The sequence below is a fragment of the Chinchilla lanigera genome, unplaced genomic scaffold, assembly GCF_000276665.1.
Source record: "Chinchilla lanigera isolate Chin_1 unplaced genomic scaffold, ChiLan1.0 scaffold00045, whole genome shotgun sequence".
In the NCBI taxonomy this organism is placed as follows: Eukaryota; Metazoa; Chordata; class Mammalia; order Rodentia; family Chinchillidae; genus Chinchilla; species Chinchilla lanigera.
Genome location: NW_004955446.1, coordinates 4,088,015 through 4,104,582, shown reverse-complemented (window position 1 = coordinate 4,104,582; position 16,568 = coordinate 4,088,015). Strand labels below are relative to the sequence as shown.

Below are 16,568 nucleotides of genomic sequence, written 5' to 3'. Positions count from 1 at the left end.
CTGAGCTAAATCCCCAGCTCACTAAAGTAACATATCTTTAAATGGTGAATTTTATGTTATATGAAGTCTATCTCAATGAAAAAATTAAGGACAGTAAAGAAATTTAAACAGTTGGGAAGAGGTAGGAATCCTGGGATCCATAATAATGTAAATGAATCAATCAGTGAATACTTAGAAGAGAAAGGAAGTCACTTCCTTACAGTAAGATGCCAAATAATAAATCTGAAAGGGAGTGGTGGAGTTGGAAATTTTGAATTTTCATAGAAAAATTTGGTTTGAACTACAATGATCAATGGGCACTAAATCTAGGGAGAATGTTCCATGAAGAGCGGCATGATCTTAAAGCCCCCCCCCCAGACCAGGTGCTTATTAGTTAAAATGAGAAATGTAAACGTTCTTTATATAATAGAGACTGTGGGACTGATTGATTTAAGTGATATCAGCAGTTGGGAACCTGGGAACACAATGTGGCTTTGTACCCTGAACCTGGAGAAGAAGAATGCAAAATCGCTTAATATGGTGCTGCAGCTAGGTATGCATAACCTGACTCTAATCATAAGTGGTCATCAGAAAAACCCAAATTAAGGAATATTTACTACAAAAGCAACAGCCTTATAGTCTTCAAAATGTCCACTTAGGAAAAAAAGCCCAAATTATGAAATAACAGGTTGAGAAAAAAAATATCTTTATGTGCAGAGCGAGAGAAAATAATAAAACATAGCAAAGTGTTAAAATTGGTGAATTTGGATATTAAGAATGAGTTTTCTATGTTCTTTTTCAACTTTTCCATAAGTTTTTAATTATTTCAAAATAAAAATATTAAAAAGTAAGTTTTTAAAATTTATTCAGATTGATGCATTGTCTTTTTTTCACGTTTTTCCTAATTTAGCTTATACCATATTTTCAACATACAGAAACATACCAGGATTTAGCTCTTTCTTAAACTTTTCTAATCTTAATATATTTGTGTTAGTTTTACACTTTTATTCTTCTTACTATGTTTTATTTGTAGTATATACTTATTCTTTTTAAGTGATTATAATATTCATTAAATGCATATTCCAGTTTTTATAGTAAATTTTTAGGTTCTTCTATTTCCTACTGTGAACATTTGCCAGAAGCAATCTTGTATATCTCTCCTATGCACATAAATAAGAGTTTTTTAAGGTATGTCTCAAAAAACCAGTACGATTTTCAGAAGTAGTAAATTAATAACACAGTCTATTTTTTTTTTTTTTTTTTTTTTTTTTGGTTTTTCTCCGGTACCGGGAACTGAACCCACGACCTTGCGCTTGCCAGGCAGGCGCTTTGCCGCTGAGCTAAATCCCCAGCCCCTAACACAGTCTATTTTAATAATGTCCTTTGTATCTGTTCTTTTTCCCACTTCAGGATCTAATCCTAGATATTCAGGAAATTCCTTTGTAAAAGATTTTTTGAGATTAAATTAATATCCCATTCCTCATCTAACCTTCATCAGTTAGTTTTAGTATTCACTAATGCTTTTCTGACTCCATCATCTCTTTTATAGTTTTCATTCCATGTTTTAAAAAAGACCTTTCTTTTCTTCCACATTTACTTATTATGTCAATGTTAACTTAAGGAATCTTATTGCATAACTTACAGTTTGTTTTTATCATTATTTATTACGATGCATAAGTATTTTTATTTCTTTTTGTATTTTGTTGGTGAAGAGCCTCTTCTAGCTGTGTTCTTTTTACTTTTCCTATTATTATTTGAGCACTTGGTTATTTCTGATTTTAAAAGGTGTTACAGATTTATATTATAGTAAGTCCTTAAATCACCCTATTTTCTAAAGAACTCTGACTACTCTAAATGGAAGGTAGTATTTAGAAATCAAGTTCTGGATGTTAGGGTACTTGTTGCTATTGCTTCTGGATTCTTGTAGTAAATGAAGTAAGGAGGTGCACTAACAGTCTAAGCGCAGTCCCACACCACAGAGAACATTCTAGTCTTCCCCTCTCTCCATATTTATAATATGACCTCCAGTACTAAGAATCTTTGCTCCTTTCTTACTTCTTTTATTCAGGCAAATATATTATTTAAAACTTAATATATCTTACTATACCACATTTTTATCATAAGACCAAAGGAAATAAAACTACCTTTATTCTCACCTAAACATAGCCAATGCAACTTCTTTTATTCTCTGAACATGGATCTACATAAATATAGAAATAATGTGTATTTATACATTTTAATTTTGTGGGGAATTAAATTATGTATGTAAAAGTTTTATATCTGTGAGTTATTATGACATTAGTATATATAAATTAATGTCACCAATTACAGACTTCTTAAAATGGCAGGCAAGTCAGCACATTATAATCTATCTTTCCATCTGTCCATCTTCTCTTCTTTTTTCCTTCTGTCTTTTTTCTTTCTTTCTCTCTCTCTCTTTCTTTCTTTCTTTCTTTCTTTTCTTTCTTTCTTTCTCTCTTTCTTTCTTACCAAAGCAGTTATTTACAAATGTAGACAGGTAATTAATAATTTGCAAATCTGTTTTAAATAAATGGGCAATACTGAAACATATATATATATATATATATATATAATTAGTTCTACCTTCACTGCATATAAATGCATAAATTAGAAATCACAGTTTTATATACACCAAAAAGTTGATGAATAGATATGTTATTTACTGTCAAAATGTGCTTGGTCAGCCTGTTTTTAGCTTTTATGCTTATAACAAGTAATGAAAACATTAGCTTTCCACAGTCAACCAAATATTTGTTTTGCTGCTACTTACTCATTACTCTAGACTAAATAATTTTTTTTTTTTTTGCCTTCAGCAACATAAATATGGTTTCAGTCTAGACTTTGGACACTTCACCTTTAATTTTATGTGTGTTCCTATAATGCTACATGTGTGCTTGTATAATAAAATTGTAAATACTTTATCTTCTGTTGTTTGGTCAAGGAGCTCAATTGTACTGAGGTATACAAAAATTATTCCAGAAGAAAAAGATAATGGTATCTGCTAAAATGAAAGAGGGGAAAGCATGCTGGCATGAAAGGTTGAAATATAACTCTCCTAAAGAAAAAAGCAGACATTGGAACTCTTAAATGTTTAAAACAGGGCATCTTGTGTGCTTCTCAATAAAAACTGGTGATAGCTGTGGTAAAATGTTTCATCAGTATGATTGTACTCCTAAGTCAAAAAAAAAAAAAAAAGAAAGAAAGAAATGGAGACAAGGGGAAAAAATGAACTTAATGAGTAAAACAAATGTTTTCCCAGATCATTGCCCTTTGTGGGTCTTACCAAGAAAAAAATATATAAGGATTTATGAAATATATTTGTTTTCAACTTATGTTTATAAAAGAATTGAAGAACTTACCGGAAAGTACTGATAGTGAGCAGAACATTTTATAATTGATTGCATTTCAAAATCAAGAGGAGCTAAACCTGCCTTACTCCCTTAGAACCCTTCACTCCCCTTATCTTGCCACTTCAGCAAAGGAGCACAGTGATCTCCTCCCTGCTGGTGTAGACCTGAGTCTTGTGAGTGTCTGACGAACATGGTATATCCTGGTTATACTGCATTTATTTAACAAGTACTTACTACCATTGATACAAGATTGCACGTGCTGTTGTTTTCGGTTCCTCTCCTCTCATTCCCTTTCCCATTAGCTTTCCATCCCTACAAGTCAAATGCCTAGTCCTCCAATTAAGTGATCACCAGCATATTATACTGTTGACTTTTCTTTTTGTATCACTTGCATTACCTGACCTCTAATTTCTTCTTAGAGGTGCACTATACTTAATTCTTTGGTAATGTCTTTCAGTTTCATAGATTTATATATCCTATAGAGGGTAATAATTCCCAGAGTGGTTAATAGCCATCTTAAACTTACTGTGTTCTAAGTTAAACTATTGGTTTTCCAAACCTGCTCTTTCTGAAATCATTTTTAGCTCAGTGAATTTTAAAACCAGATTTGACTCCTTTTTCTTTTACACGCCATTGCCCCCACTCTGGTTGATCAGACAATTCAGGATACTGTACACAGTCTGACCAGCTTGTTATCAATAGCTGTTCAGAGCCACAGTCATTTCCAACCTAAAGTTATTAAGATTCTCCTAACTGATCTCTTCGTTTCTACCTATGCCATCTGAAAGAATTCTCAACATGGCTAGGACAGTCCTTTTAAAATCTGAGTTAGATATTGTCACTACTTTTATTTTTAAACCACTAGTGGGTTTCCTAAAAACCAAAGCCACATGCCTCTCTACCAGCTCTACCTAATCTGTACCTTCTTCCCTCTTTACCTCTGATCCCGTGTCCTTAAACTTTCCTCTTGTTTATTCTGTTCTAGGCCCAGCAGCCTCTGAGGCTCTGAGTACGTTTGGCATGCTGTATGTGATGTTGCCAGGCCATTGTACTCTCCCTGAGCCAGAGCTCCTCCTGATACCAGCATGGCTGTACCTCTTACCTCACAGGTCTTTTGTCAGATGTCACCATCTTTGTGAGATGGTCTTTGAGTGCCCTGCTTGACACTAATTATCCTTTCCTGCATCATTCTTCTTATTACTTTCTGACATTCTTACACTTCACGTAGTTATTTTTTGTTTTCTGCCTTCCTCACTAGAATTTTTGTCTGTTTTCTTCATTTTTATTTTCCCAACACCTATGACAATATTTGATGTTCTCAAAAAATATTTTGGAAAACAAGTTGAATAAATGAAGAATGGACTAAAATGGCTTTAAACAGTTGTGATTTGTCACTTGAGGGCTAAGGGTAAAGTTTAGTGGTAAAGTGCTTGCCTAGCACATACAAGGCCCTGGGTTTAAGGCCCAGCTGCCCCTCCTCCCCCAAAAAAAGAACAGTTTGCCATTTGATGTTGAACAGTGAAGGTAATTCAGCTGTGTCTAACACAAGCCCATAGTTGTGAAGAATTGAATACTATTTTTTTTTGATAGTTTTTTTTTTTTTTTGGTTTTTCTCCGGTACCAGGAACCGAACTCACGACCTTGCACTTGCCAGGCAGGCGCTTTGCCGCTGAGCTAAATCCCCAGCCCCGAACTGAGCACTATTTTTCTCTGTACTTCCTATTCCCATTTCTCTCTGAGAAGAGCCTATAAGGAAAGTAGGACAAGTGATATTTTGTATAAGGAAACCATGGCCCACATGAGTGTATTGATTTTCCCCCAAGAGCACCAGTGTTGTTGGGAGGACCTATACTGCCTGATAGCAACTTCCATCCCCTTTGGGTAATAATAGTAGTCATTATCTAATGTGATATTTTTTTAAATGCTGTATAATCCACCAAATCAAGAGAACAGTCACTTCTGAAAGATGATTGGCATCATTCCTTTTTTAGTTTTTTTGCTTGTCACTTGAAAATGTTAAAAAATACATAAGATTCTGTTTTTCTATGTCTTGGGTTAAAGTCTTTAGTATTAATAGACAAATTAGTCACTGATATCTCCTTTACTGCTAGTGTGTATTTTTTACACAGTGGAATGCAAAATATGTTGCTTTGCCATCAGATTTCTCCATATTTCACCCACATCATTCCCTGCTTTTCTCAACCAGAGAGTTACCTCCTTAAACAACTATTCAAGCCAAAACCACAATCGGAATACTCAAGATGCTAAAAAAACTTGTTATTTTTAATCACTCAAGTAAGGTCAAAGTTTGATTAACATAAAGGCAGCTGTGATTCTTAGGTAACAGAGAAAAAGATATTTGTGCACTGTTACCTAAAGGAAATTATTTAAAATAATTAAGTATGCTCCAATGCTAGTACATTAACTATACATGTATAAAACAGACATACATCATAAGTTTGCATACACTGTGTCATGTATATAACAAAATATATGGCACTAAAACTATACAGAACATAATCTATTCTTTTTAATATTTCAAAATGTATATCTGGATTCTGTGACTCCTTTCAGTGTATATATGTGAGGGACAAGTTACCACTGTATTATGAATAAACATGCTCAGAAGGCAAAATACATAGAGAATAGAGTGAGGACTATTCAGGTCTGATATTCAGTGAAGAAAATCTAGTGAGTATCCTTTTGTACTGATACAAGGTTAGAGAATGGAGCAAATGAAAGTAGATGGGTTATTGGTCTGAAACTTGAGAATGAATACAGATACTCTTTGCTTTTATGACCTACATACTTGTTTAACAACTCCTCGACTTAGGACCAAGGAATGCTGTTCAGACTTAACAACCTGCTGCTTAAACTTCAGCTCATCCTTTTTTTTGTACAGTTCTGTACATCTTATTCATACAGCCTCAATGTCTTTTTTGTACAGTACACTATTTGTACAGTACTATAATTTTTGTTTATTGTACTGTATGGTACAGTACTATAATTTTATGTTCTGTTATACATTACAGTACTCCATATAAGAATTATGCAAATAAAACCAAAGTCATCAAGTTAGAGTTTCCTTTGAGCATTTCTTTATGTTGAATATTATAACGTAGATACTATATACTAGTGATGGCGAACTTTTAGAGATGAGTGCCCAAACTGCAACCTGAAACCCACTTACAGCAATTAAACCTGAATACTGAGACTTTAGTTTAGAAAAAACAAGTCTTACATTAACTTTTTGTCTTCAAGAAAAAGCAAATAGGGGGCTGGGGATTTAGCTCAGCGGCAAAGCACCTGCCTGGCAAGCGCAAGGTCGTGAGTTCGGTTCCCTGTACCGGAGAAAAACCAAAAAAAAAAAGAAAAAGCAAATAGCATGCATGCCAGAGGTTTGCCACCAAATGATGAATATACAATTCATCATTTAGCAATTAATTAAACAACCTCATTGAGGGACCATAACTCAGCCATCAAATGAGGAAGGAATGTCTGTGCATTGATATTGAGAAAGAGATTTATTTAATGAACTACTATTTCCATTTGCCCTTACTATCAGCTTATTAAAACTCTCCACTCAAGTTTTACTTCTTTTCTGCAATTAGTCATGCAATTTGATTTCTGTCTGCTTTTTATATTGGCACCATGGGTTGAATGTGCAGTTTGATTGGCAGAATAAGTAATCAGGCTTCTCAGCCGACTAAGACATTATTTTTGTCTTCACTGTTCTTTTGCTTAATCTGCCTGAGCAAAAAGACCAAACAGCCTCATACATCAACTAGAACTCAGCTCAATTGATGGTATACAAGTCTAGGTGGCATTTATTATTTCCTTTAGACATACTATTCATGTAAGTGTTTGAGTGCCTTCTTGTATGTGTTGGCCATTCACTTGACTTGCTTTAATTCTTTGTTTTTCAAAAATCAAAAACAGTTCCTGTATCAGCAACCTGTAATAGTCCCTCCAACCATATTTCCATGTATCATCTTACTGCTGCTTCCTAAAAAGGAAACATTCCCGCCAGCCAGCAACTGTTCCACCTTGTTTCTCATCAGTAGGGTTGGCATCAATTCAAGTTCTGTCAACACTCTTCCATCAGATAAATAGATGTTAGTAACAAAAAGGATAAGGTAGTTAGTATGTGTGCACACTGTCCAAGCACCAGTGAGCAGGGTAAAGCATTCATACTGCTTCCATGTTAGCCAGCATGCCTGTGCTCCTGCTGGAAGTCTAGTCTAATTTAGCGATACCTTTGTGCTGGTGGAGACACTGCCCCATGCAAGTATTGACATCTGTCTGACAATACTTGAGTCATTTGGATAGGAATACATGTTGTCTGGTTTTCACTGACAAACTGGTTAATAGTTTAGCTTTTGTACATTATCTTTATATAGACATCATTTTTAATAAGTTAAAAGCTCCAGCAGAACATAGCAGTATATTTGCAATCTGTTATCATCTGTACTATTTCACTACTTATTAACAGAACTGGATAAGCTTTGCTTTTAGAAAATATTACATAGCCTGCTGAATGTGGCTCATGTAGCACAGTGATGATCTTCTAGGAAGCAAAAAATCTCAGAGAAATAATCGTCATGGGTTTCCTCTCTTTGTAAAAAGAAATCTGACATTATATAAACTAACTTTCCTTCTTTCTTTTCACTCTTCCTTCCTTCCTTCATTTTCTTTCTTTCCTTTTTAATTCAGGAAAGGACTTTGGAAAGAGCCTTATAAAACACATAACTATTTCCCAAGGGTAATCTTCATTCTGAGCACTGTCAGTCAGCCACTGAATCACCTTCGGTGTCATCTGATCAGTTTAGTTCTGTCCAATCAGAAGATTCAATCAAAATCTCTAATCTTTGAACTTTGTTTTTATGATGGCCTTTTACAATAAACTGCTAAGTACTCACAGATATACTGCAAGTTTACACTCTGGTACACCATCCTGATTACTTACTTCATCTTTATCCTGCTACTCTGGACCACTTACGAGCCTTTAAGAAACATTTTACCCTGTTAGTTTAAGGCTTAAGCTGGAGGTAGGCCTAGTCTCTAGGTTAGACTTTAGAGCAGAATTATTTTAAATTATGGGCAATAAAAAACTGGTAGGGTCATGAAATTAATAGCGTATCTCAATCAGCATTTTTATTTAATGGAGTGGTATAGGGCAAAAAACACCAAAGTACCTCACATGTGGTTAAAAGTAAATATTGTTTTGTGAAATTGGGGGCGTGGTTTTGTTTTGTTTTGTTTTGTTTTGTTTTGTTTTGTTTTGTTTTTGAGACAGGGTCTTGCTATGTAGCTCAGGCTGACCTTGAGCTCACTACATAACCCAGCTTGCCTTGAACTCCCAGCGATCCTCGTCCTCAACCTCCCGTGTGCTGGGATAACAGGTGTGCATCACTGCACCTGGCTATTTTGTGAAACTTTGAATTTTTAAACTATATTGGGTTGACCAATATGAAACTTACATTTTTGTGGGTCAAAAGAAATGTAATATCAGTAATTTTATATGGTTCAAGTTTATATATAGTTTTATATGTTAGATATTAAAGTTTTATAAATTCTATGTTAGATATGTAATAAACATATTCAGAAAAATGTATATTTTTATATACTTCTAGGCAAAAAAATTTAAAACCACTGAGTTAAGATAAATCCAGTTACTACTCCCAAGTTCTAAAGGAGTTAGCTTTTAACTAATATTCAAAAAAGTAATTAGTAGTCATAATTTAAGCACTATTCATAATTAATGGACAGTATATAAAAGGATGTTCAGATAACTATGGACATTCAGAGCAGTGAGAAATAATAGCAAGGAAAACTTTTTCAGGGTGTGGGGGGTATGAGGAAATAAGTCTGATTAAAGAAGAGACAATTTTCATGTTGCATTTTTGTAACTGATTTTAACAGTCACCTTAAGAACCTGAATTCTGTAGAAAAAGTAATCTCTATAAGGTAGAAATCATGAGTAGTAGATAATTTTGATAAAATAAAATTAGAAAACAGTTTAACTTTGAAATCCACTGGCTTTCTTGTGGCAAGGACATACTTTTGTGTAGACTTAAAATCTCACTTTAAAGCTTATAGTACCTTATAAAACAGTTTTAATTTCATTTAAATTTTTAAAATATCATTTTTTCTTTTAAGAAATTTGGAAAATGTAAAAATTATTACTTCAGGAAAATTATTATTTTACTTAGCAAATAAAAAGTTACTTAAGATTTTTTTTTCATTTTTTCATATGTTTGCTGTTTGTACTTTTTTTATTTTAAAGAGAATAGTTAAAAAAAAGAACAATAGCAAAATACCAACATCACAAACAAAACAAAACATCTTTAAATTAATGTAAAATTCAGACCTAATGATTATTTTGTGGTTTTCATTGTCTAAATACCTAGACATTTCATTGTCTAAATATTTTTAGAGGAAACATTTATTATATATCAATGAAGGCTTAGGATTTGCATGTTTTCCTGAGCAAAGTGATTTGTATTTAGATTACAAAATACTGAGATTGCCTGAAAACCAATCTGCTCTTTGTATTTTCCTCTTGCTAATCTCAGATCCTCCCAGTACATTCTGTGTGTGGCTTTTCTTAAACACAGACATGATCATGTGTCAATTCCCTTCATAAAGTTATTTAATGGTATCTCATTTCCTACAGGGTAGTCTTTCGCATGATGTATAAGGCTCTACATGGCCTATACTTTGCCTTCCACAGTAATCTCATCTCTCACCATGGATCCTATGCTGTATATAGGCTAATTTTTTTTTAACCATTACAAACCTTTTTCACAGATTGGCCTGTGTTGTCCTGGCTCCCTTCTCTTGAAATCCCTAACCTATATCTAATGGATATCATTACTCAAACCATTGTTTAATATCAATTCTCTGAGTTGCTTTTCCTGTTCCTCCTTTGTTACTGGGCCTGTGGTTCTCAAACTTTTCTGCACATTTAGATTACCTGGAAATTCTAAAGACCAGAGCATCAGTACTTTTTTGAACCTTATAGATAATTCTATTGTGAAATGAAATATGAACAATTTATACTAAAATGTGTTTTGAGTATGAAATATATACCAGATTTTGAAGGTTTAATGCCAAAAACTATAAATTGCTGATTAATTACTCTTGGATTAAACTATTTATTATACTGAATTTCATCTGCTTCCTTTTATATTTCAGTGTAATTGCTAGGGAATTTTAAAGTCCACTTTTGGTTGTATTACATTTCTATTGGCTAGTGCTGATCTAGAATAATGATACTGAACTATAGGAATAATAGTTCTTATACTGAACTATAGGAATGTGCCACATAACAGCAATTCATTCTTATACTAAACTGTAGGCATGCACCACACAACAACATTTCAGTCAACAAAGGGCTGCATCTATTACAGTAGTCCCATAAGATTACAATAGAGCTCAAAATTTTCTATCGTGTAATGATATCTAGCCATCTGATCATGGATCATAACATCATAAATAAGACATCACTCATAGTTTGTGGTGATATGGGTCTAAAAAAACCTACTGAAGTGCCATTCAGATAAAAATGTGGACCATATAACTTCTTTTTGTTTTTTTTGTCTTTTTGAGACAGGATCTCATTATAAAGTTTAGACTAGCCTTGAGCTCACTTTGTAGTCCAGGCTGGTCTCAAACTTGCAACAGTCCTCCTGCCTCAGCCTCCCGAGTGCTGGGATTACAGGTGTGTGCCACCACACCCAGCTAGACCATATAACTATATGCAGTACATGATACTTGATAACTGTGTTACTAGTGTAATTACTATGCTATATTTTTACTGTTATTTTAGGGTATATTTCATCTACTAACAAAAAGAATGTTTAGTGTAGAATGGCACGCCATGTTACTCTAGCAGCAGCTTCATATATCTTATATGTAGTGCATCTCTTCATTGTTCCAAGAGGCCATGTTGAAGGGAGTGCCATGATGGCAGAGTGGCAAGCAGCAGAGAAAGAGCCTCTCTGAGAGTGATGTCCAGATGCTGAAATATAGCAATGTGAGGAAGACAAGGAGAGAAGTGGGTCCCCTGGACCCAGGAAGGATCTGAAGCATAAATTGAAGCCTATGGAGAGAGTAAGGAGAGAAACTTCAGTGAACAAGGAGGTAACCATTGGCGCCTTCTCCCTGAGATGAGGCTCACTATGTGAGAGGAGCAATTCAAACCTGTAGACACATGGTGACTTCTGGCAGCCTGTTATGGTTTTTGTCTGTGTGTCCCCCCAAAGCCTCCTGCAGCCCATGGGCAGGCTATTAGAGTTGAATGATTGTGGGTGTGAGAGCTACACCCACCCTGGGGTGGATAGTTTGCATATGTAAGGGAGAGGAAAAAGCTGCTTGAGGCCATTCCTCCTCCATTCCGTCCTGGTGGGTTGTTGCTTTGCTGTGTCTGCCACCAGGAGCTGTAGCCCTCTGCCATGTGCCACTCTGCCTTACAATCGCCAAGTACGAATTGAAACTTCCACAAACTGTAAGCGAAATAAACCTTTCCTTCCTTAATTTTGGGCGTCAAGTATTTTGTCCCAGCAGCGAGAAAAAAGTAACCAAGACACAGCCCCAAAGGTTCCCAGGGAGAGATGCAGCAGTGGAAGGGAGCAACAGACATGAAGGACTGCACTAGCTGGTGGTAAGTGCTGAGAGCTGAGTCATCCTGTGCAAGAGATTGAGGTTAGCAATCATGAAAGATTTCTTAAAAATAGCAAAGGACTGTGAGAAATCAATTCAGCAGCTACAAGGTGAGGCAAAGAAGAATAACTTAAGATCAATTGGAGTCAATGAAAAAGCAGGAGATAGAACAAATGATATAAAGAAAAACCTGTTCACAGATGTCATGGCAGAAAATTTCTCTGGTAGAGCAATGAAATTTGACATACAGTTAAGTGAGGCATATACAATGACAGTTAGTCACAATCAAAAAAACTACAGCCCCACATATCATAGTCAAGATTTTAGAAATTCAACACAAGAAGAATCTTAAAAGCTGTTAGTGAAAAGAAGTAAATCCCCTATAAAGGAAAGCCCATTAGAATCACAGCTGACTTCTCAACACAAATCTTTAAAACAAGAAGAACTTGCAGTGAAATATTTCAAGTTCTAAAGAAAAGCAACCTTCAACCCAGGTTGATGTACCCTGAAAAACTCCTTCACAACTGATGGAGATAAGATACTTCTATGACAAAGAATATCTGAGGTAATTTTTGATCACCAAACGAGCACTCCAAAATGTTTTGAAGGACATTCTAAAAAGAGATAACAAGGACTACAATTCTATGAACCCCAACAGAAGGAATCCACCAGGGAAGTCAAACAAGTAAACAGTGGGAGGGGGGAAAAAGAGGAGAAGCCAATAACAGGAAAAAAACATGACAAGGACAAGTCAATACATATCAGTTATAACCATCAATGTTAATGGTCTTAATCCACCAACCAAAAGACACAGACTGGCAGAATAAAGCAAGAAGCAAGATTCAACAATATGTTGCATAAAAGAAACACATTTAATTCAAAAAGGAATTGATAGACTGAAACTCAAAGGGTGGAAAGCAATACTTCATGTGATAGGAACCCAGAAAAAAGCAAGGGTAGCTATTCTATTTGCAGACCAAGTGAATTCCAAGCCAAGACTGATTAAGAGAGATAAAGAAGATCACTATATCCTTGTAAAGGAAACAATTCAAGAGGAAGCAATAACAATCATAAATACGTATACAGCAAATATCATTGCATCCAACTATATAAAACAAATATTAACTGGCATGAAAAATCAAGTAAGCACTCATACAGTTGTATTGAGGGATTTCAATACCCTATTCTCACAAAAAGACAGATCAACTAGACAAAAATTAACAATAAAATATTAGAAGTAAACCAAACTTTTGAACAAATGGACTTAGTAAATGTTCCACCTGACAGTATCAGAATACAAATTCTTCTCAGCTGCACGCAGGAAATTCTCCAAAATACACCATATACTAGCTCATAGAACATGCTTAAGTAAGTGCAAAGGAATTAAAATTATCCTATGCATATTGTCAGGCCTTAGTGCAATAAAATTGTAAATCAAGGGCAAAAGAAAGCACAAGAACTTCATAAACACATGGAAATTAAATAGCACCCTTTTGAACAACCAGTGGGTCATAGATGAAATTAAAGAAAAAATTAGTTTCTATAATTAAATGAGAACAACAATACAACATACCAGAACTTATGGGACACAGTGAAAAGCAGTCTTAAAAGGCAAATTTATAGCAGTGAATACCCATATCAGGAAAACCGAGCAAGTGCAAATAAACAACTTTGTGGTGAACCTCAGACATGGAGAAGAATAGGCTAAGCCAAAAAAAAAAGCTCATACAAGGGAGGAAATTATAAAGATCAGAAATTAACACATTAGAGACTAAAAACTCAATGAATTGAATAGTTGGTTCTTTGAAGATTAAATAAAATTGACAAACCCTTACCCAACCTTATCAAAAAAGGAAGACAAATCCATGCAATTAGGAATGAAAAGGATAAAATCACAACAGGCCCTGCAGAAATCCAGAAGATCATCTATACCTATTTTAAAAACTTGTATTCTAAAGAGTTGGAAAATGCATAAGAAATGGACAGATTCCTAGATACATATGAATTACCAAAACTGAATCAAGAAGACATAAAAATCTTAAATAAAACATCAGTCAATGCAATCAAAGATGTAATTAAAAACCTACCAACAAAGAAAAGCCCAGCCCCTCCTGAATTCTACAAGCAATTTAGAGAAGACCTAACACCGCTGTTTCTCAGTCTCTTTAATGAAATGGAAAGAGAAGCAGCACTCCCAAATTCATTCCTGGAAGCAAGCATTACCCTAATACCAAAACTGGAGAATGACCCAACTAAGAAAGGGAATTACAGGCCAATCTCCCTAATGAACATAGATACAAAAATCCTCAATAAGATACTGGCAAACAGAATGCAGCAAATCATCAAGAAATTTTAAGTGTACAATTCTATGAGAGCTGACAAAAATGTATAATTATATCATTATCAGCACAATTAGGACATAAGGTATTTCTATTGTCCCTCAGAAGTTCCCCAGTATCCTTTTACAATTAATCTCTCGTCAAAGACCTAACAACCATTAACCTTCTGTCTTTTCACTATAGATCTGCTATTTCTAGAATTTAATATAAATAAAACCATACAGTATACTGTGTCTGTCTTACCTTCCCTAGCAGAATGCGTCCATATTTGAGCTCCTCTATCAATAGTTTGTTGTCTTTTATTGATAAAAGGTATTCCATTGTATAGATACACCATGTTTATATATTAACTGATGGATATGTAGGTGTTATTTTCAGTTTTTAATTGTTATGAATGAAGTATTATGAACATCCATAGGACTCTTTTCTCTTGGGTAAATATCTATGAATAGAATTTCTGGGTCTTTATAATTATATTTGTAAGAAACTGCTGAACTATTTTCCCAAGGGGCTGCACAAATTTGCATTCTCTCTAGCAGTGTACAAGAAGAGGTCTAGTTGCTTCAAACTCTGGGTATTACCAATCTTTAATTTTAGCCATTCTAGAGAATCTGCAGTGGTATTATCTTTGTAGCTTTAGTGTACATTTCTCTAATGATCATTGAGGTTGAACATCTTGGGTTATTTGTCACTCTTTTATGAAGTTGTTGTTTAAATCTTTTGCTCATTTTTAAAATCAGGTTACCTTTTATGATTTTAATAGAATTATTTTAATTCTATTAAAATAATAGAATTCTATTAAAATAATAGAATAAGGTTGTCATCTTACTGCTTTGAAAAGAGTTCCTTATATAGTCTAGATACAAGTCTTTTATTAGATAAATGTTTTAAAATATCTTTTCCTTCTCTGTACTTGCCTTTTCATTTTCTTAAAGAGTATATTTCGAAGAGGAGTTTTTAATTTTAATGAAACTGAATTTAATGAAGTAGTTTTCATTCATGCTTCAAGATTTTTGTGTGGTGGGAAATTTTGCCTAATCCTAAATTCATAGATTTCATCCTATTTTTTTCTTCTACAGATTTTATTGCATAAACCAGTGTTGGCAAACCTATGGCACATGTTATTTTTTTTTCTATTAAGTCAAAGATGTTAATGTATGAGGTTTTCTAACCTAAAACCTCAGTATTCAGCTTTAAGTACAGTATTGGCACTTTGTGGTAAATAAGTGAGTTTTGGGTTGCAGTTTAGGCACTCATCTCTAAGAGGTTCACCATCACTAGCACAAACTTTTACTTTTAGGGTTATGATTTAACTATAATAAATTATAGATATATAGATATAGATATATAGATATAGGTATAATGAGGTAAACATCTGTTTTTTGTTTTTTACATATGGATGCTCAATTTTTCTAGCCCCATTTTTTTTGTTTGTTTTATTTTATGGAAAAAAGGTAAAATGAAATTTCATAACAAGATGATAGGAGAATAAAACTAGTTAATACATTGCTTATATTATCTTTAAAGTAGTTACTCAGGTCTTTAAAATGTAAAAAAAAAAAATGCAAAAAAAAATAAAGTAGTTACTCAGGGTACAAGATATGGGCATAAAAAATTCTCCAATCGATATAAGTGCAAACATTCCTTTTCTATGAACTAAGAGACACTAATAGTATAATTAACTTTCATTTTTTCTATCTTTTCCCTACTGTTCTTTCCCCTTTCACCCATCTTAGTTCCTTTTTCCTTTTTAACAGTTTCTTCCCATTTCATAATATCTATTGTACATTTTAGACCCTACTTATCCTTTCAGTTTTTCCTACCAGAGAGACAATATGATGCTCACACATGTGGGTCTGATTTATTTCACTAATGAGTATGGTCTCAAGTTACACCCATTTACATGTAAAAATCTGCAGTTTATCTCTCTTTAATAGCCCCATTTGTTGAAGGCACTCATTTCCACATTGAAAGACCTCAGAGCCTTTATCAGAAATTAACTGACTGCATACATGAGAATTCATCCCTGGACACTGATTCATTTTCTATATACCTGTATTTATACTAGAAGCACACTATTTTGATTAATTTAGCTGTGTAATAAATATTGAAATTAAATAATCATCCAATCAAAAAGTCTTCCAATTATGTTCTTTTTCTAAATTGTTTTGGCTCTTCTAGGTTAGCCAGCACAAGAATCAGTTTGCCAATTTCT

At 34.1% G+C, this 16,568-nt stretch overlaps 1 protein-coding gene across 2 annotated transcripts in view; it reads left to right on the top strand.

Moving 5' to 3' along the window:
* Nucleotides 1-16,568, top strand: part of Cwc27 (CWC27 spliceosome-associated protein homolog) — a 197,952-nt gene that overhangs the window by 125,862 nt on the left and 55,522 nt on the right. The window contains exon 12 of one of the 2 annotated variants that reach the window (XM_013518444.1): nucleotides 4,336-4,691. The exons of the other annotated variant lie outside the window; for it this stretch is intronic. Within the exon in view, the coding sequence (XP_013373898.1) occupies nucleotides 4,336-4,514 (179 nt within the window). The 3' untranslated portion in view covers nucleotides 4,515-4,691. Of the gene's footprint in view, nucleotides 1-4,335; nucleotides 4,692-16,568 lie in introns of those variants that run through there. 2 annotated transcript variants of the gene reach the window in all.